The sequence below is a fragment of the Peromyscus eremicus genome, chromosome 19 (assembly GCF_949786415.1).
Source record: "Peromyscus eremicus chromosome 19, PerEre_H2_v1, whole genome shotgun sequence".
Taxonomy (NCBI): domain Eukaryota; kingdom Metazoa; phylum Chordata; class Mammalia; order Rodentia; family Cricetidae; genus Peromyscus; species Peromyscus eremicus.
Genome location: NC_081435.1, coordinates 11,839,971 through 11,862,505, shown reverse-complemented (window position 1 = coordinate 11,862,505; position 22,535 = coordinate 11,839,971). Strand labels below are relative to the sequence as shown.

The 22,535-nt window shown below is 38.7% G+C and overlaps 1 protein-coding gene across 1 annotated transcript in view; it reads left to right on the top strand.

Annotated features, from left to right (window-relative positions):
- Ccdc178 (coiled-coil domain containing 178) overlaps positions 1-22,535 on the top strand; it is a 343,274-nt gene that overhangs the window by 106,152 nt on the left and 214,587 nt on the right. The window contains exon 15 of the mRNA XM_059246058.1: positions 17,005-17,188. Within this exon, the coding sequence (XP_059102041.1) occupies positions 17,005-17,188 (184 nt within the window). The remainder of the gene's footprint in view (positions 1-17,004; positions 17,189-22,535) is intronic.

Below are 22,535 nucleotides of genomic sequence, written 5' to 3'. Positions count from 1 at the left end.
ATCCCTTCCTCCAATAGGGTAAGTTCTCCCATGGGGGTACAGCTAAGTCTGGTACATTTGGTTGAAGCAGGACCAAGTCCCTCCCCACTGCATCAAGGGTGAGCAAGGTGTCCTACCATAGGTAATGGGATCCAGAAAGCCAGCTCGTGCACCAGGGATAGATCCTGATCACACTGCCAGGGGCCCCTCAAACAGAGCCAGCTACACAACTGTCTCCCATGTGCAGAGGGTCTAGTCCAGTCCCATGCAGGTTCTATAGCTGTCAGTCTAAAGTTCATGAATTCCTTTGAGCTTCGTTCAGTTGTCTCTACAGATTTCCCCATCATGATCTTGACCCCCCCCCATTGCTCATAAAATCCCTCTTCCATCTCTTCAACTGGACTCCTGGAGCTCAGCCTGGTGCTTGGCTGTGGATCTCTGCACCTGTTTCCATAAGTTACTGGATGAAGACTCTATGATGACAGTTAGGGTATTCACCAATATGATTACCAGGGTAGACCAGTTCAGGCACCCTCACCACTGTTGCTAGTAATCTAGTTTGGGGTTGTCTTTATAGGTTCCTGGGAATTTCCCTAGCTTCAGGTTTCTCCTTTACCCCATAATGTCTCCCTCTATCAAAATGTCTTTTTCATTGCTCTTCCACTCCATCCCTCTCCCATCCCATTCTCTCATGTTCTCATCCCCTACCCCTACATCCCTCTTAGGGTCTTCCTTGTTTCCTAGCTTCCCTGGAGCTGTGGGTTGTAGTCTGATTATCCTTTGCTTTACCTCTAGTATCCACTTATGAGTGAGTACATACCATGTTTATCTTTCTGAGTCTGGGTTACCTCACTCGGCATAATATTTTCCAGTTCCATCCATTTGCCTGCAAATATCATGATGTCAATTTTTTTAACAGCTGAGTAATACTCCATTGTGTATATGTACCACATTTTTTTTAACCATTCTTCAGTTGAGGGGCTTCTAGGTGGTTTCTAGATTCTGGCTATTATGAATAATGCTGCTATAAATATAGTTGAATATGTGTCCTTGTGGTATGATTGAGCGTTCCTTGGGTATATGCCCAAGAGTGGTATAGCTGGGTCTTGAGGAAGATTGATTCCCAATTTTCTGAGAAACCTCCATACTGATTTCCAAAGAATACCTGTACAAGTTTGCACTTCCACCAACAGTGGAGGAGTGTTCCCCTTGTTCCATATCCTCTCCAAAAGAAGCTGTCATCAGTGGTTTTGTTCTTAGCCATTCTAACAGATATAAGGTGGTATCTCAGAGTTGCTTTGATTTGCATTTCCCTGATGACTAAGGATGTTGAACAATTCCTTAAATGTCTTTCGGCCATTTGGGATTCTTCTGTTGAGAATTCTCTAGTTTAGATCTGTAGCCCATTTTTTAATTTGATTGTTTGGTATTTTGATATCTAGTTTCTGGAGTTCTTTATATATTTTGGAGATCAGCCCTCTGTCATATGTGGGTAAGTGAGATCTTTTCCCATTCTATAAGCTGTTGTTTTGGCTTATATACTGTGCCCTTTACCTTACAGAAGCCTCTCAGTCACAGGAGGTCCCATTTGTTAACTGTTGCTCTCAATGTCTGTGCTACTGGTGTTATATTTAGGAAGTCATCTCCTGTGCCAACATGTTCTAGGCTATTTCCTACTTTCTCCTCTATCAGGTTCAGTGCAGCTAGATTTATGTTGTGATCTTTGATCCACTTGGATTTAAGTGTTGTGCATTGTGACAGATATGGATCTATTTGCAATCTTCTAATTGACATCCAGTTATGCCAGCACCATTTGTTGAAGATGCTTTCTTTTTTCCATTGTGCAGTTTTGGATTTTTGTCAAAAATCAGATGTCCATAGGTATATAGGTTAATGTCAGGATCTTCAATTTGATCCCATTGGTCCACATATTTTTTTATGCCAATACCTATCTGTTTTTATTACTATAGCTTTATAGTAGAGCTTGAAGTCAGGGAGTGTGATGCCTCTAGAAGTTGCTTTATTGTAAAGAATTGTTTTAGATATCCTAGGTTTTCTGTTTTTCTGAAAATATGAAGTTGAGTATTGTGCTTTCAAGGTCTGTTAAGAATTGTGTTGGGATTTTGATGGGGATTGCATTGAATCTGTAGATTGCTTTTGGTAAGATTGACATTTTTATTACGTTGGTTCTACCTATCCATGAGCATAGGAAATCTTTCCATTTTCTGATATCTTCTTCATTTGCTTTCTTCAAGGATTTATAATTCTTGTCATACAGGTCTTTCACGTGTTTGGTTAGAATTACCCCAAGGTATTTTATATTATTTGTGGCTATTGTAAAGGGTGATGTTTCTCTAATTTCTTTCTCAGCCTGTTCAACATTTGTTTATAGGAGGGCTACTGATTTTTTTTTTCGTCAATCTTGTATCCTGCCACATCACTGAAGGTATTTATCAGTTGTAGGAGTTCCCTGGTAGAATTTTGGAGGTCACTTATTTAGACTATCATATCATCTGCAAGTAGCAAAAGTTTGACTTCCTTTCTAATTTGAATCCCCTTTATCTCCCTTTGTTATCTTATTGCTCTAGCTAGAACTTCAAGCACTATGTTGAATAAGTATGGGGAGAGTGGACAGTCTTGTCTTGTTCCTGATTTTAGTGGAATCATTTTGAGTTTCTTTCCATTTAATTTGATGCTGGCTATCAGCTTGCTGTAAATTGCCTTTATTATGTTTAGCTATGTTCCTTGTATTCCTAATCTCTCCAGGACCTTTATCATGAAGGGGTGTTGGATTTTGTCAAAGGCTTTTTGAGCATCTAATGAGATGATCATGTGATTTTTTTTCTTTCAGTTGGTTTATATGATAGGTTACATTGAAAGATTTTTATATGTTGAACCATCCCTGCATTGCTGGGATGAAGCCTACTTGATCATGATAGGTGATTTTTTTTATGTGTTCTTAGATTTGGTTTGCCAGTATTTTATTGAGTATTTTTGAATCAATGTTCATGAGGGAGATTGGTCTGTAATTCTCTTTCTTTGTTGCATCTTTGTGTGGTTTGGGTAACTGTAGCCTCATAGAAAGAGTTTGGCAATGTTCCTTCTGTTTCTATTGTGTGGAACAACTTGCAGAATATTGGTATTAGCTCTTCTTTGAAATTCTGGTGTAATTCTGCACTGAAACCATCTGGCCCTGGGCTTTTTTTTTTTTTTTTTTTTTGGTTGGGAGAATTTAATGACTCCTTCTATTTCTATAGGAGTTATAGGTCTATTTAAATTGTTTAGCTGGTCTTGATTTAATTTGGGTATATGGTACCTATCCAGAAAATTATTCATTTCTTTTAGATTTTCCAATTTTGTGGAGTACAGATTTTTGAAGTATGACCTGATGATTCGCTGGATTTCCTCATTGTCAGTTGTTATGTCTCCCTTTTCATTTCTTATTTCTGAATTTGGATGTTCTCTCTCTGCCTTTTAGCTAGTTCAGATAAGGGTTTGTCTATCTTGTTGATTTTCTCAAAGAAGTAATTCTTTGTTTCATTGATTTTTTGTACTGTTCTCTTTGTTTCTATTTTATTGATTTTATCCTTTAATTTGATTATTTCCTGGTGTGTACTCCTCCTGGGTGAGTTTGCTCCATTTTCTTCTGGAGCTTTCAGGTGTGCTGTTAAGTCACTAGTATGAGATTTCTTCAACTTATTTATTTAGGCATTTAGAGGTATGAACTTTCCTCTTAGTACTGCTTTCATAGTGTCCCATAAGTTTGGGTATGTAGTACATTCATTTTCATTGAATTCTAGGAAGTCTTTAATTTCTTTATTTCTTCCTTGACACATTTGTGATTCAGTTGAGCATTATTCAGTTTCCATAAGTTTGTAGGTTTTCTGTAATTTGTATTGTTATTGAATTCTAACTTTAAGCCATGGTGGTCTGATAAAATACAGGAAGTTATTCCAATTATTTTTTTTGTATCTGTTGAGATTTGCTTTGTAACCAAGTATGTGGTAAATTTTAGAGAAGGTTCCATGAGGTGCTGAAAAGAAGGTACATTCTCTTGTGTTTGGGTGGAATGTTCTGTAGATGTCTATTAAGTCCATTTGAGTCACAATGTCTGTTAGTTCCCTTATTTTTCTGTTAAATTTCTCTCTGACAGACCTGTCCATTGGTTAGAGGAGGAGTTGAAGTCTCCCACTATTAGTCTGTGGGGTTTAATTTAATTAATTTACTCTTTAGTAATGTTTCTTTTACATATGTTGGTGCCCTTGTATTTGGGGCATAGATGTTCAGAACTGAGACTTCATCTTGATGGATTTTTTCCTGTGATGAATATGTAGTGTCCTTCTTGATCTCTTTTGATTAATTTTAGGTTGAAGTATATTTTATTAGATATTAGGATAGCTACACCAGCTTGCTTCTTACGTCCATTTGACTGGAAAGACTTTTCCCTGCCCTTTACTCTGAGGTAGTATCTGTCTTTGAAGTTGAGGTGTGTTTCTTGTATGTAGCAGAAGGGTGGATTCTGTTTTTGTATCCATTCTGTTAGCCTGTATCTTTTTATAGGTGAATTTAGTCCATTGATATTAATGACCAGTGGTTGTTAATTCCTGTTATTTTATGGTTGGTAGTGTTTTATGTTTCCCTTGTTTGGTATTTGTTGCTGTTGGATTATCTATTGCCTGTGTTTTCATGGGTGCATCTAACTTTCTTGGGCTAGATTATTACTTCTAGTGCTTTCTGTAGAGCTGTATTTGTGGATAGGTATTGTTTAAATTTGGTTTTATCATGGAATATTTTGTTTACTCCATCTATGTTGGTTGAGAGTTTTGCTGGGTATAATAGTCTGGGTTGGCATGCATGGTCTCTTAATGTCTGCATTACATCTGTCCAGGACCTTTTGGCTTTCAGAGTCTCATTGAGAAGTCAAGTGTTATTCTGATAGGTCTGCCTTTATATGTTATTCGGCCTTTTTCCTTTGCAGCTCTTAATATTTTTTCTTTATTCTGTATGTTTAGTGGTTTGATTATTATGTGGTAAGGGGATTTTTTTGGAGGGGTCCAGTATATTTGGTGTTCTGTAAGCTTCTTATATCTTCATAGGTATTTCCTTCTTTAGATTGGGAAAGTTTTCTTTGATGATTTTGTTGAATATATTTTCTGTACCTTTGAGCTGGTATTCTTCTTTTATCCCTATTATTCTTAGGTTTGGTTTTTTCATGGTGTCCCAGATTTCCTGGATGTTTTGTGTTATGACTTTGTTGGCTTTAACATTTTCTTTGACTGACAAATCTATTCCTCTATTGTATCTTCAATGCTAGAGATTCTCTCTTCCATCTCTTGCATTCTGTTGGTTATGTTTGTGTCTGTAGTTTACTCAGATTTTCCATTCCCATCATTCCATTGGTTTGTGTCTTCTTTATTGCCTCTATTTCAGTTTTCAAGTCTTTAACTGTTTCCTTCACCTGTTTGATTGCTTTTGCTTGGTTTTCTTTGCTTTCTTTAGGGATTTATTGATTTTTTCCATTTTTTGTTTGTCTTTTCCTCAATCTTTTTAAGGGAATTTTTCATTCCTCTTTAAAGGCCTCTGTCATCTTGAAGTCATATTTAATGTTGTTTTCTTCTGCTTCTTCTATGTTGGGATGTTCAGGTCTTGCTGATGTAGGATCATTAGATTGTGGTGGTGATGTATTGCTTTTTATGTTATTGAATGTATTCTTGTACTGGCATCTACCAATCTCTTCCTCCAATCGGTGCAAATGGTGTCTGTGTCTCAGGGAGCCACTCTTGGTCCAATCAGAGCTCTTGTTCCAATTAGAGCTCTTGGTCGAATCAGAGCTGGCAAAGTCTGTGTCGCAGGGAGCAGTTACATTCTCAGAGGATGGGTGAGTTTGAGGGGTGTAGTAGGACTTGTAGGTTGCAGGGTCTAGTGGGTGGTGGTCAGGGTTAGACCTGCCCCTAGGAGTCCTGCCTACTGCCTTGCAACTGGGGTTGCCTATAGTAAAGCTTTTAATATTTAAAAAATACATTAAGAAGAGGAGGAAAACAAAATAAAACAAAAACACCTTAAAAGTGAGTGAGCCAGAGAGGAGACCCATCTGAAAGAGAACTTGAGTGTGATAGCAAGCCAGCAGCCTCTAGGCCTTACAGGTGCATAAGTAGAAAGGTTTATTCCCCACCCTTGCTGTCATTCAGCTATAGCTGCTGTGTCTGTTTTCATGTTATTCCTTCCGAGACTCAGAGAAAAGGACTGGATACCTCTGGGCATGTTGCTTTAGTACTATAGGGAAGAGTGTATTACTGAGACCACTGATGGCTCGTACAGCTTCAGCAAGAATGCTTCAGGTATCACTGCTCATATTTCACTGAATGAAATAAGTCATTGGTCAGATCTCATGTCAATGGGATAAACAGACAGTTATCAAAGAAGTACAAATCACCAATAAACACAAGAAAAAAATGCCTGACACTAGGAATACATTAAAACTACACTGAGATGGTATTTCAACTAAGTCAGGAATGTTGCACTCAAGGAAACAAGTAACTTCCCAGCAAGAGGATTCAGTGGCCAAAGGTGCTTGCTGTGCTAGCCTAATGACATGAGTTCAATTCATGGAACCCACATGAAGGTGGAGAGAGAGAACAAATTGCACTAGTCACCCTCTGACATCCAGAAGTGTGCCATGGCATGTATGTCCCAATCCACACATCACACACACACACACACACACAACACATACACACACACACACACACACACACACACACACACACACATGTATTTCATTATTCAGTCAAAAAGAAGGAAAATATGTACTTTGAATTAAAATAGAATAGATGAAATAAGTCAGACTCAGCAAAATGTCACCTGTTTTCTATCATAGGTAGAATCTAAGTGTCTGTATGTGTGTGTGTGTGTGTGTGTGTGAGAGAGAGAGAGAGAGACAGAGACAGAGACAGAGACAGAGACAGAGACAGAGACAGAGAGAGGGAGATGAGAGAGATAGAGAGCCATTGGAAAAAAGACAGGAGTGTAGAGAGGAAGAAGGGACTTAGTGGAATTTGGGAGAAGGGAATAAGATTAGATAATAACAAACACCATAAATGTCTTCTTTGTTTGTAGACTCTAGTTTTAGGAAAAGGTGAGAGAACTTTGAAGGAGGGGGCCATCCCGAGGAGGGTAGGAGAGAAGCATTCAGTTAAAATTCATGATGTATGTGTTTGAAATGCACAGTAAAGACAGTTTATTATTTTGAACAATGAATTTGCACTAAGAAAGAGATTCATCGTGACAGTTGGGACACTGACAGCCTATCCCATGCATTTGGGAACCTCACCCTGGTTAGGGTTTGCTTCCCAGATAACACCTGGAGATGTCTCTCTCTGACACTAAAACAAATGTATGCTCCAGGCAAACATAACGATTTCTTCCCAATGCTTTATTTGCCTTTCTCCTAAATGTTCTTCTATGTCATCTTACAATGCAGTGTATATTAATTACTTTTCTGTTTCTTAGATACAATAATAAGCCCAAATGCAACAAGAGTGAAAGAATTTATTTTGGCCACAGGAGTCTATTCATGGTATGGCAGCAGGCACGGGAAGCCTGGCTAATCACATTTTATCCCCACACAGAGAAAGAGTGGAAAGTGGAATTAGTCTCTAGACCTTCCAACCTTGCTCTCAGTGACATACCTCCTCCAGCAGGGCTCTGCTTCCTGAACTTTAACAACCTTCCCCAACAGCACCACCCACCAGGGACCAAGTGTTCAAATACATAAGGAACATTGTCTTTAAAACCACCATATTGTGTTTGACTCAGATGATTCAAGCTTGCTTTGCAACCTTCAAACACACTCTGGATAGGAATTTTTTTGTGCATTCGCTTCTTTATCTTATTTTTAAGATCATGTTTATGGCACATTTTCATTTGGCTATGTTAAGGGATTTTTTGCTGTTGTTTTAGTTTGGTTTCTGCCATGCATTTCATCTTTCCTTCCAAAAAATACTGGCAATAACAATATCACTAATAATAAAAATTAATCTGATTCCAGTGATGAAGTCATACTAATTATACATGCACTTTCATTACTGAGCAGAGCACTGCATGCTACCTTGTAACCTGGGGTTTCCTTTTTCTATACTGTTGGGTGTGTTTCCTAAACCATGGCAAGTGAAATTTTACTTTACCAAAATCTCCATTTAATTCATGGTAATTATGTGTCCTATGATTTACCAGTATTCTGATTAAAGTGAATATATATTTTAGAAAGTCTTTACAAATAAACTCAAACAGATCAAACATAAAATCATTTACACACAAATATTATTATAAATTCATATTTATATTGATGAGTACTGGTATTCATTCTGAGTTCTCTCATCATGAGATAATGAAATTTTAATACACTATTACATAAATTTCAAATACACTTAAATATCTGTATGATTCTGTTACACTGGACATCTATGCTTTATGAAGTATCACTGTGATTCATTAGTTTTACTGTTTGTTATAAATACTACGGTGATAAATTTTTTGTGAAGAAATGTTTTGCAGCTCTTTTAAATGTAAAATAGGCTTATGAAAGCAAATTGGCTGTAATATTTTAGAACCCTTAATACATCTCTAATACTACCTTCAAAAAATATTGTATGATTTTTTTTTTTAAAGACTGGGCAGTATAGGAACTTGTCCTAGTATCATAAAAATGAAGCTTTAAACTCCATTTCCTTGATTACCACTGATGTTGAATATTTATACAACCTCTCTAGAATTCACATTTTATTAATTATTCATGAACATTTCCCAGAAACAAATGAAGAAGTCAAGTTTTCAGGAGCCAAAGATTATTTCCTCAAAACCCACAGCTGTGCACATCTGGAATCTGTACAGAAAACTCATTTTGTATATATTTATGTTCAAGGTTTTTTTTCCACTTATCAAATTATTTGCAAGTTAATATGGCTTCAGTTTAACTGACATTTAGTGGACACTCAAATACACTTGGTGCATTGGTATAGCAGCAACAAATTCAGATATGAGAATTAATGTCAAAACCCAGGGAACAGGTCAGATAATATAACCATGTATTCTGGCCTCTGCGTGTGTGTGTGTGTGTGTGTGTGTGTGTGTGTGTGTGTGTGTGTGTGTGTGTGTATGTGTGTATATGTGTATCATGTGTTTTTATGTGGTAAGTAACTATAAGCAAGCACTATAAACCTAGAGGCCAATAAACAGATGGATACTAAGTCATTTCAAGGTATTTGGATTCAGTTGAGAATAAAAATAGACCAAAGAAGCTATATGCTGTGTTCTGGTTAGTTTTTTACAGCCCTGACACAAACCTAGACTTATCTAGGAAGAGGGAATCATAACTGAGGAATTGCCTACATGAGGGCATGTGGGCACATCTCTTGAACATTTTCATGGTTGCTGGTTGACAAGGGGATAGGTTCATCCCACTGTGGGTAGTGTCGCCTTTGATCTTGGAGTCCTGGGAGACATAATAAATGTAGCTGAACATGAGCCCGGAAGCGAGGAAGGAAGCAAATTTCTTCCATGGTTCCTACCTCGGCTCTGCTTACGTTTCTGTCCTGACTTCCATAAATGATTGACTGTAGTCTGGATATGTAAGCCAACTATACCCTTTCCTCTCCAAGTTGCTTTTGGTCATGGTATTTATCAAAGTAATATAAAACAAACTTGACATAAGTTGGTGCCAGAAGTGGGCTATGGCTCTGATGGACCTAAGTAGGATGTTTTTCAGTAATATTGTGGAAAGATTTTAGAGCTTTGAGATGAATTGTGAAACAAATAAACCTTTTTTCCCTTAACTTGGTTTTGATCATGATGTTTTATCACAAACTCAAAAACCTAACCAGAGCATTCTCAGAACCCTATTCAAAAATTTCATAGTAGTGATCACTGCACAATTTAAGGTTTGCAAAAGAAAAAAAAAACCTTTTTGCTAGTGCTGCCAGATTAAAAATTAAATGTACAGAGTGAAAAAGAACAATGAAAGATTGGAAGACAGCAATATGCTTGATGAGAATTAGATTTGGAAAGGTACAAGGGTCATTATCTAACAATTATTTTGACTTATGTTCTAAAACAATGGAAATAAGTTTATCAAAATCATTGATAGATGTTAAATGTGGAAGTACTTTGAACTCTCAAACATCTTCATATCTATGATTTCATCTCTCTTAAAATTCTGAATTTTCAGGATATGGAATTTTGTGGGATAAATTAAGGTTTTGATCACAGATAATATAAATTTTCCCTAAAATATGATAAGCAGGAATCATCAAATTAAATTATTTTTAGCATCTTTTAAATGCATACATCTTGGTTAATCAGGACTGCCTTCCCAGTCCTGGGATTAAAGGTGTGCACCACACCCAGCTCTAAGCTTTTATTTAGTTGCTTTCCAAAAGTTGGAAACTTAGCTGGATGGGATCTTGCCCTGAGGTCACTACTCCCTTTATTCCGTTTCTTAATCAGTTCATCTCCTTGAACACAGAATTTAGCTCCATTCCACTTCCTGGTGCTCTTTATCTCCTTAAATTGTACATTTTGTAATTTACTGTTCTCAGCTTACTCCTTTTCATATTCAATCTTCATTAGTATTAGTACCACATGACAGAGTCTGTACTAGGCTGTTTTGAGATTGCCTCTGCCAATGGAATTAATCCAAAACTCTTAACTTCAGCCTCAGGCAGACTCTTTGGACAAGAGCAAAAGGCAGCTACTTTCTTCACCAAAATATCACAAGAAAGATCTCTAGGCACCATATTAATGTTCTTTTTCTCTGTAACCTATTGAGCCAGGCCCCCACAGTTCATCAAATCACACTCAGCACCACTGTTTTCCATGCTCCTACAAGTATGGTCCACTAAGCAGTGCTTAAAGCATTCCATTGTTTTCTTAACCCAAAGTACCAAAGTTCATATTACTCCAAATAAAAACATGGTTTGGCCTATCGACAACGATATCCTAATCTCTGGTACCAACTTCTGCCTTTGTCAGGGTTTCTATTGCTGTGAGAAGACACCATGACCACAGCAACTCTTATTAAAGAAAACATTTAATTAAGGTGGTGGTTTAGAGTTCAGAAGTTGAGTCCATTATTATTATGGCAGGCAGACATAGTGCTGGAGTCCTACATCCTAGAGGCAACAGGAAGTTGACTGAAACACTGAGTAGTATCCTGAGCATAGGAGACCTCAAAGCCAACCCCCAAAGTGACACATTACCTCCAACAAGGCCATACCAACTCCAACAAAGACACATCTCCTAATAGTACCCACTCAGTATGAGATTATGGGAGCCAATTTCATTCTAACTACAAGTAGCATGATTATGATAAATCTTAGTTTGTAAGGTGAGTTGTTATTGGTAATGTCAGGCTGGTCAGTCGGAATGTAGATTCAGAATCAAACCCACACTTACTCTTTCACATGACTCCTGTCAGATGTGGCCCTTCGGTGTAGCAGAGAATGGAAGTCTTCCTAGCAGCTTTCTAATGAGAAAAGTAAATCCTTACCCCTTCCTATCATTACAAACAAAAATCTATTTTGAAAATCAGTGTTTTCTTAAATAGGAAATTAGCACAAAACGAAGAAAATTTTGTCAATTAAATCACTGCATTTACTGAATGAAAGGGTAAGCCATAACAAAATGAAAGATATGTATAGTGTCTTATTTATCTTGCAAATATAAAGTGGTAAAGAAAATCAGATAGATAATAAAACTATGAAAAACAGTGTATAGTTACAACATATATTATAGCATGAAATTATTTCACGTTATATATCAAAATCAACGAGGAGAGAGTTCAGTTGCAGGTAAAAGATGAACCTCATAATCATAATGCTTGACCCTTGATAGAGTCAGGATTATATATCTTATGAAGCATCAATGACCAGGCAAGCACACCAGCAGCTTCCCCTGGCCATGGTGCATGTTTTTTTGTCAGAATGAGGAAAGTGCCTGGATGTTCACTTTGAAATCAGAGGGAGCTGAGATCCCTTTGTAATGGTTCTATTGTGATAAAACATTAAATATCACTTTCAATTCAGTCAAGCAATAATGCATATAACCATTTGTTCTTTCTTGTAAATTCACATTATGTGCAGGCTACATGAACAAGGAAACTTCGTGCCTCCCATGAAGCAACAGGGGGAAAAAATTATTACAGAGTCCAATACTTTCTCTACTGGCTAATAGCCACAGAACAAATGCAAGGTGTTGCTCGTGGCAGCTGCAAAGATGCAGCTCATGTTAGTCATTAGTGGTGATGATTCTATGTGAGTTTGTGAAATTAATTTTTAGTTAGCATAGAAGGTAATGGGTGTCACGATAGTATCTTTATGCCTGTGTAGCATTATTGGTTCTAATTTGACCCCTCCCTGGCTGCCCTCTACTGTCCGACACCCTCCTCTCCCTTGTCCCCCTTCCTCCTTAGACGTAGTCCTCCATTCTGCCTTTTCCTCAAGTCACACACATCCCACTGCTCTCTCTTTGCCCCATTCCTTCTCACTTAGAATCTTTTCCTTCTCTCTCGTGCTCGCCTCATTAGCTTCAGTATCAAGCACACCTACAGACCCAAGGTTCCTTTTAAAATTTATTTGCATATTTTCTGATCATGGTCCGCTGTCTATGGAGAGGCTGAACTTGTGGTTCATTATTTTCCATTTAGAAATAATGCAGCCTTAGTGAGCTTTTCACATGTACAATTTAAAACAGAAAAATAAAACATACGGCTTTGCTAGAGCTTTGTAACTGCTTTGGAAAAGGCATTAGCAGCTATTAATATCATATGTCTTTCCAATTTTAGAACAGTAATGACCAACTTGGTGTCTGCTTCATTGTGAACATCCCTTGTTTGTTTGTTTTATAAGAGAGAATCTCTCTGTGCAGCCCCAGCTGTCCTAGAACACTCTGTGTAGACCAGACTGGCCTGGAACACAGAGATCTACCTGCCTCTGGCTCCAGAGTTCTGGGATTAAAGGATTGTGCCACCACAGTGGGCTTGAGAACATATATTAAGTATGGGTTGAATAATATTCTAAGAGGAAAAATTTCAATTTCATTATATTATATATGTGACATTCTGTGAGATAAATTTTAAGATAGAAAGACCAGTGACTTCATTATTTAATGATTTTTCTGAGATGCAGCATATTTCTCCAAAGAGAATTTTTATAGCTTTACAATTATGATGCCATGGATTCTCTAAAGGAATAGACTCCTGATTGAGACCTCACATGATCCCCGTAAAGGAAAATGTTTAAAAATGGGCTTATGCAATTATAAAACACATCAGAAAATATTCACCATGAATGACAGTTGATAACTGTATATATAAAACCCACAGTGAGTTGAAATAATAGAATGATTATATTTAAATATATATTTGAATGTATAGTCTAATAATCCTATTGTTTTAGAGCTTAGGTAATGGGAATGTTAGGTACATCTCAAGTCAGTTTAAAATGGTTACAGGAACAGAATTAAGTAAAAGAACAATCCAGACAAATTATTTGCTAAATAATCTTCAAAAATGTATGAAGAGGAAGCTGGACTCATGGCTACTTGAGATTTGGGTAAAAAACAGCAGATTCAATAATCATGATGCCTCAGAACCTAAGACAGAATCCAGAATGCAGTGCAGAGGGGCAAAGACAAAACATAGAAGAACCAGGAAAGAGTTGCAGAAAACAGGAAAGAGAAAAAGAGTGTGTGTGTGGTGGTGGTGGTGGGGAGCATTCATAGATAACAGGAGACAGTTGAGCATTTCCAAAGCTTAAATCTTCAGATTTATGAATCACAATGGATCTCGTGCAAGGTATGCTCAGAAATAAAACTTTTTTATTTATACTGTAGCCTATTCATATTGGAATGGCTATGACAAGCTTCATGTTAATTTTATTCTACAGTAATAGTATCTGTAAACAGCTTTCCTTTCTATAGTTCAGGCACAAAGAGTAATTCCTACTCAAAATCAATGGTTGCATCTGTCCTCAACCTCAATACATTCCTCCATGTGCAGAACATACTTGAAGTTTCTGAGACAAAGTCTCACTATCAAAGACTGTCCACAATCCTATGATCCTGCCCCAGCCTCCAAAGTACTGGAATTAAAAGTATGTGCTAAGAAATATTTTTAAAATACCTGTTTCATATTTTCCTTACTTATTTTACTTTTTGGACATTTTTCTATGTGTGTGTTTGTGTATTTAACAGGCTTTCTTTTGGGCCACAAACCAGCTCCCAAATCATGACACAGAGATTTATTATTAGTTACGAATGCTCAGCCTTATCTTATGCTTGTTTCTTGCTAGCTTTTATAACTTAACCTGTTTGTCCTCATCTATGTTTTGCCTCAGGGCTTCTTAACCTTTCTTTCCTTCTGGATGTCTTGTTCCATGTCTGACTGGCTGGCAGCTGCCTGGCTGGCTGGCCCCAGGCATCTCCCTCTCTTTCTCCCTTGTTCTCTCCCCTTCTCTCCTTCTCTTTTCTCTCTACTTATTCTCTCTTCCCAACAGCCCTGACTATCCCTCTACTGCTTAGCTATTGGTTGCTCATCTTTTTATTAGACCAATCAGGTGCCTTAGGCAGGCAAGGTGAAACAGCACCACATTTTTACATAATTAAACAAAGGCAGCATAAACAAAAGCAACACACCTCTATGTGAGTAAACAAATGCAGCATAAACAAATGTAACACACCTTTACATAGTTAAGGTGATATTCCATGACATTTGTGTATTTTCCTGTCCACATGGATACTCAGATGTATGTGGGAGCCAGAGATCAACCTCAGGTGTCATTCCTTTGGGCACCATCCACCTTTATTTGGGACATAATCTCTCAATGGCCTTGAGTTACCAATTCAGCTAATCTGGCTGGCCAGTGAACCCCAGGGATCCACCTGTCTGTGCCTCCCAGTGCTATGTAAGTTCTGGACATCAAACCCATATCCTCGTGCTTGCTCAGCAAGTACTTTACTGAGACATCTTCCCAGCCCTTACAACTATTTGTTAAATAAACACAGCTGTCTCCATTTGCTCTTCTGTTTTCTTATTGCCATATGTTTATCCTCATCTCTTTCTTATTTACACTGTGAAATTTCTCTACTTAGCCCCACCTGATTCAATCTACCATTCCTGGAATCTCCATTGACTGTGCTCTTCTGAGTCACAACAAAGATACCTAAGATGGTATCAGGGACAACATTAATGTAGCAACTGACATAGAAGACAGCTAGGTTGGGTTTTGGCTTCAATATCTGTTTTTATAAGTGCCTTCCCCCCTATAGGCAATAGCTGGTCAGTGAGTTGGTCTTTTCCCAGCAAGCACAGTTCTTTGGTACCTTATTATGCAATGAAATCTTCAATATTTACTCTCTGATGGAATAATTCATGCAGTTTTTTATGGTTGTTTCCTACTCCTGTTTTGATTTTTTTTGGTGCCTTTTTTTTCTGATTTGTGAGCCATACTCTGTCTTTGACACACCTTGAATGAATTGCTTATTCTTGTTCACTCATGTTTATTCTTGTGGGAACAAGAGGCCAGAAAATGAGTCAGTGTAGCTCATCACCAGTTATCTGCATTGTTTTCCCACCTATGAGTGGGCCATATCTGTTCACACTTCCCTGCTGGGGTATGTCTTTCTGTATGCTGTGAATATATGTTGTTCCCATCCGTTAATAAATAATCTGCTTTGTTCTATGGCAAGGCAGCTTAGAGGCAGGAGGGAAATTCAAGGAGAGATACAGGAAAGAGAAAAGCAGAGTGAGGGAGACGCCAGTTGCCATAGAAGGAGCAGCAAGATGCCAGCAGACCAGTAAAGCTACGGAACATGTGGCAAAACATAGATTAATAGAAATGAGTTAATTTAAGATATAAGAGCTATCTAGCAAAAAGCCTGCCATAGGCCATACAGTTTGTAAATAATATTAAGCCTCTGAGTGATTATTTTATAAGTGGCTGCAGGACCTCGAGGCTGGGCAGAACCAGAGAAACTTTCCAGCAACACTTCCCTGTATCTGGGTGGTTGCTTCTTTGAGCAAAGGTTCTTGAATCATGTTCCACATCTGGGTCTCATCAGTGCCACCTGGGGGATAATTCAGGTCTCTCCTACACCTCCCGACTCAAGCAGAGCCCAGCAGTCTGTAACTGAGTAAGCTCATTATATGATAGGACAGACTTTGCTAATTAATTTGGGTTCTCTTCCTCATCATACATTAGTATCATCACCCAAGGTGTTTGAAAATGGCCATGCTGGAGCATTATTTCAAATCAACTATAGCAAAATCTTCTAAAACACAGAGCAATGTTAAATGACTCTCATGGGGTTGTCATGCTCCACTGAGGTCGAGAACCACTTCCTTCGTCAATGTGGTTATGCAATTGTCAGCTGGCATAATGTTGTATCCTTCCCAAGAGACATCTAGATGCCTACAGATCCCTGGTTGCCAAGCTGAGATGCTGCTTCAGGGAATATGAGATGCTGATCAGCATCATTCAACACACAGGACACTCTTGGTCCACAAAAAACTTCTCATCTGGTGCAAAACGCCAGTAGTGTTGGGGTCTGGAAGCTGATGGCTTCAGTTTAAGTTTTCACTCTTCCATTTAAAATGTTCTCTGCTAAAAACACCATTGTGTGAATCATAAAGGTGATAGGCTGGAGTGCAGCAAGAATTTTATGTTCAGGCTATGATGCGTAGACTTCAGTAGACCTGAAAAGGTGTGCACAGGTGCTGTTGAAGGCCAAGGCTTTCGTGCAGACTCTCATGCTTCTGACATTGGGTACAGCCTATCAATTAGGACTAACCAACAAGAATGCAAACAAATGTCTTAAGATACAGGTTTATATTCAGATTAAAATTAATTGCTTGGTCTTTTCATAACTTTGGCAATAAAGTGTAATTTTCTCATCATTATTAAATATAATAATGACATTATTCTAAGTATATATTCTCTTAGAAAAACCATATTAATTTTTGCTTCTTTTTTATAGTATAAAGAAAAAAGCAGACTATGAGGTTGAAATCCAGTCATTGCTAGAACTGAAGATAAAGAATAGCAATTACCTCAGACAGCTCTACAAGCAGGCTTATCAAATTGGAGGTGTTTACTACATAGCAAGACATAAAACAGAGGACTTAGAGAACCAAATAGCGGAAGTGAGAAGAAAATTCAAGGTCAGGTAACCTTTTCATCTCTAAACTGTGCAAAAGGAAGTGATCAACCTGAATTTTCCTGACTTGATCTTTCTTGGTAGTTAGCTTTTAGTTTCAGGGTTAATAATAATCCTCCAAGCCTAATACAGCATGTAAAAACCGTATTAGAAACAAATGCTCACGTGCCTTGATTCAAGCCTATTTGATCAATAACCAATTAGTCAACACCTCCTGCCATTTGTTCCAGTGCCAGTACTGGTTTTCTCACCTGGAGAACAGGAGGCTTCCATCCATCACATGCTTGTCTTTTTGTTGACTGATAAAGAACATTTGTACTACATCCTGAGTGTGGTAGTAGTGCTTGGACCTGAGTCCTTATTCCTGCTGAGAAGCTCTCTGTCACTGAACTATGTTCCACATCACATTTTTCTCATAGCCATATTTTAATATCTGTTCCCATGTACTGAAGTTAACCCAGAATCTCTGTTATCCAGAAGATAATTACAGCCATGTGCCTTCTGGGTTATTCCTGGAAAAATGGCCTAGCTGTAGAGGTGGAATTTCTGAATAATACTCTTATAAGTTAATGTATCAGCAAAATGCCATGTACATTTTAGGCAGTTAATCTTCAATAATCAAAGATATAAAACAACTTCCAAAAACTTCCAACTGTATCAGATGATCTGTCCCACTTTTTCCAAAATTTCAGTGTAGTCAGTGTTTCTTGTCAGACTTTGGACTGCCAGTCCCCAAATAATGACATGGAGACTTATTAATTATGAAATCTTGGCCTTTAGCTAAGGCTTGTTCTCTGCTGGCTCTTATAACTTAAATTAACCTGTGTCTATTAATCTACATTCTACCACACGGCTTTCACCTCTCTTTCATTCTGTATGTTCAACTCTCTAGGTGTCTTTCTGGTGTCTCTAACACATGCCTAGATTTTAGCCCTCGGAGGAGTACCTCTCTCTGCCCAGAAGTCCTGCCTATTCTCTCCTGCCTAGCTATTGACCATTCAGTTCTTTATTAAACCAATCAGGATAAAATAATGACACATTTTCCCACAGTCTGATCAAATATCCTACAACACTTCAGTATCAGTAACTGACCTATTAAGGAAAGAAGTGCTTTCCCAGAGTGTAGGGTAAAATTTAAAAGCCACGCATCATAGAACAATGGGGAATGCATCTTCAGTCATGATAGTGAGAAACGGATGAACATAAACATCCAAACTTGTCTCAAGAATGTGACATTGCACCAAAAAATTTTAAAAGCTGTCACCAGATGTTAAATTCTCCCCAAGCTTTCAGTTGAATGCTCTGAGCAAGCTGCAAGATCCTGGTATTATTATTCTGGCCTTAATGCAATTCTGGTGGAACACTGGGTAGGTCAAGTTTCTAGCTCTGGATTAGATTAATAGTGAACTAAGCGGGAACTCACTAGAAAGGAAGGAATAGGGTGGAAGGAAGACTGTATTAGCAAGGCTACTTTCTGTTGGGCTTGTGGTAGTTCCGCTTGTCAATATTATAGGATTTACAGTCACCAGGAAAACACATCTCTGGGCATATCTGTGAAGGATGCTTTAGATTAGATTGATTGAGGCCTGAACACATTCCATGGGCTAAGGTTCAGGATTGCAGGAAAGGGAGAGAGGGGAATGAGTACTTATTCATTGCTTTCTGTTTCCCATTGATCCTGTCACCATGACATCGTGTCGTGGTGGACTCGTCTGTCCATAGGTTACTTTTGCAAGGTGCGCTCTCATAACCACAAAACAATTAGTGAATGAAAGCTATTTATTTATGGTGACTTACTTGTTTTAATGTACACACTACTGTATAATTGTTATGGACACATTCATTTGAGGGATAATTGTGGAATACAGGGAAGAAAACATCTGATTCAGGGCTTGTACTTACTGAAACACCACACCTACACTTTCGACAACAAGGTTTCTAACCCAAGCTCAAAATTTAAAAATAAACAACTGAGGAGGACAGTTTTAGTAATAGAAAAAATAATTGATCCTTAGAATATTCTAGGTCACATTAATCCAATACTTAGCTTTGTCTTTGGAGAACCATAGTTTCCCTTAAATAATTTTAGGGGAATAATTTTAACTCATCTCAAACTCTCTGCTAGAGAGAATCCTTGGCCCTCCTTTCCATGGCTGCAGCAGACTCCTACATCTGGCTTTGTTTTCCCCAGTTTTCAGTAGCTTGCAGACTTGGCTTTGGCTGAAGCCTAACCACAGTAAATGGAGAAAATTCTAGAAAAATACACTCAGGTTCTAGTATATTCTAGAAAATATACTCATGCCTTGAGTGGCATGGTGAGGCCTCATGCCACCTGCTCTGTTGTTCAACCTTCTGTGCCAATCACCCCTCTGTCTGATGTACCCGCTTTCTGTACTTTGCCCGCTCATTAGTCATTCAGCAGCCATCTTGGCTTACCAAATCGACTGTTATAATACTGCAGTACTCTTATTAAATATTAGTTTTTCACATGTGTAAAATTTGGATGGTAAGATCCCTTTTCTATAAAATTATTGTGAGAAGAAAGAGATGTCTTTCATTGCTTACCTGAAGTACTAGGCTTTCAACAGACTGTTATTGTCTACAGTGTGTTGTTTACACTCTACACGCTTAATCCCATTTGTAAGCAGACCTAAGAACTAAATGTCCACATCGGTAAAGATGATTTTTTTTCAGCCTGAAAAGCAGAAAAGATGGCCCCATACTATAAAATGTTCTATATGTTTCTCCCTATTTGTCTTTAGAATGTTCCATCTACTAGATGGAATTAGGCTCCAAATTAGATGTTCTACATACAGTATTACTCTCTACACAGGCGTTCAGTGTAGGTATTACTGTATTCAGCTGACACCTGACAACCTGAGACTAATGAAGGTTAAGGATATTCTCAATATCATATTTAGGTAGAGCCAGATTGGTTGGGCCATCACCAGACTTTCTGTTGAGGTCACACCTGCCATGAAGCATTCTGACTCAGTGCGGCCAGAGGCAGTTCTGTTTTATCCAATTATTTCAGACCAGTTTTTTTTTTTTTTTCATCAATCACAAATTGATTTCAAACCTCATATGTGTTCTCCGACTTTCTTCTTAGCTCCTGTCCATCACTATTAGGTAAATGGAGGCTGGTTGCCCATTCTGCTTGGGTTTCCAGATACACAGCACACCCGTCAGCATATCAGCCTACGCTTTTCAGGGGTCTTTATTCTGGAACGGTAGTCTCTAGCCCTATCACAGCTCTCTGCTGCCACCTTCTGGTTTCTAACTGCTAAAACCAGACAGCAAACAGGTCTGGGTGAACCCAGGCCAGAATCCCAGAAACTGCTGTCTCTTTTTAAATCCAAGGCTCCTTACCTGTTCTTTGAAGTGACCTTTGGATCTCTTTATTCCTTTTCTCCAAAATCAGAACTGAATTGCTGCGACAGAGACCCTATGGCCTGCACAGCTTAAAATATTCATCCTCACCCTTTATCAGAAGTTTCTCTGACCCCTTCTCTGAAGAACTCGGTGATTGCAAAAATAGAGACAAAAAAAAAAAAAAAAAAAAAAAAAAATCGCTGCCTTAAGCAGTGTGTTTTCACCCTGAAGTGGGATGAGCGCAGAGGAGGCGGCTGTCCCACTGTGGAGAATTTACTGCGCCCGTGAACGTGTCTCTGTGGAGGGCACGGCATCTGCTAATTGCTGGCCAAACCCAAAGGCAGTTAAATGTTGATTATGGGCAAAGAACCTCAAGGGCCCCTGGCTCCTTGCAGGAAGAAGGATAAAAATCACCACCCAACCTCCTGTAGGAAGAAGGGTGTGAAGCCCTGGCCGAGATCTTGTGTGTCCCTCCACTGCCCTCTGCTGATAAAGCTTAGCTTCCCCCTAAAGCTGCCAAAGAACAGGAGGCCCAGCAACAGGTCTTACATCAGAGCTGAAAACAGTGAATGGCAGCCACAGAGAAGAGGTCAACACGCACGTGTTTGGGTTCATTTGGTTGGTTTGTGATGAACGCTGCAAAGTGCACTTGTCTAGGAAAACCTTAAGTTTACCCCAGTCTTGGTCTTCACCATTAAAAAGAGGTGGGTGGGTGTGCTGAGACAAATGGTTAAGTATAGTATTTGTTGATTTTCCAGAGGATCAGAGTTCGGTTCCCAACACCCATACCAGGGGCTTGCAGGTACTTCTAACTCCAGTTCCAGAACACCCGATGCCCTCGCCATCCTCTGAAATCTCCATGCACTGAAAACACAAGTGTAGACAGACACACACTCAGACAAATACAAGTAAGGGTCTTTCATCCCTTGAACATTTAAAGGTCACAGACCAGTTTCTTGACAGAATTTCTCTCGATATAAATGTATTTATTTTGTTCATCCCCAGTTCAATTCAGGTAAGATGCCCTGGAGAGGAATGTGACATCGTCATAACACTGTGTAGAAGCACATCAAAATTACATGGCATACATTATTTTTTCTCATCGCTAGTGGCATTAAGTTGGATCATTTTATTCCAGTTTCAGCCAATATGTCCATGCAGGCTAATCCCCTTGTACATAGTCTGTTATCAACTGCATATTTTGAGATGGTGTGCAATACTTTTCCAGCACATGTTTGCTCAAAGGTCTTAGCATCTGTTAGAGGTTCAGAGTTGAACATTCTATTGCCATAGTTTTGGGGGCTCTCATTTGCTTTCCAGTGACCTTACAATTTGAAGAATGTAGGGACTGAGTCGGTGGTGGCTTACAGGCACCTTCTGGGAGAAGGCAGGCTTCCTTTGCCCCCCCCACTCCTTTCTCCATGAAGTGATGCTGCAGCCCCAAGGCTAGTGTGTCTCTCTGTCTTCCCATTATATCCCTGCTTCCTCATATCTAGAGGAAAAAAATATCTTGCCAGCCCGGTTCCTCCACCAATGCTCAAGTTGCTGATTACAAATGAAAGTCTATGTGATTGTGACATTTTAATGGACCCCTAGAATCTGGTGATCTAAGAAATTCTAAAACTATGCTTTTTAGTTTGAAAGAATCCAAAACAGCTTGCTTCCCCAACATCGACAACAAAAGTAATGTGTTTGTTGCTCACAAACTCATTTGTTTTTGTAAATTATTCTTTGGAGAGTACTGTTGCAGGCACAGTCCCTGGAAGGTCCCTGTGGTAAAGGCTTGGTCTCTGAATGGCATCTATGGGGTGGTAGGGACATTAAGTGCAGGATTGTTGGAGGTTTTTACTCTTTTAGGGGACTGCCACCCAGCACCCAAATAAATCACACACAGAAGCTTATTCTTCTTATGAATGCCTGGCCTTAGCTTGGCTTAGTTTCTTGCCAGCTTTTCTTAACTTAAATGATCTCATCTGTCT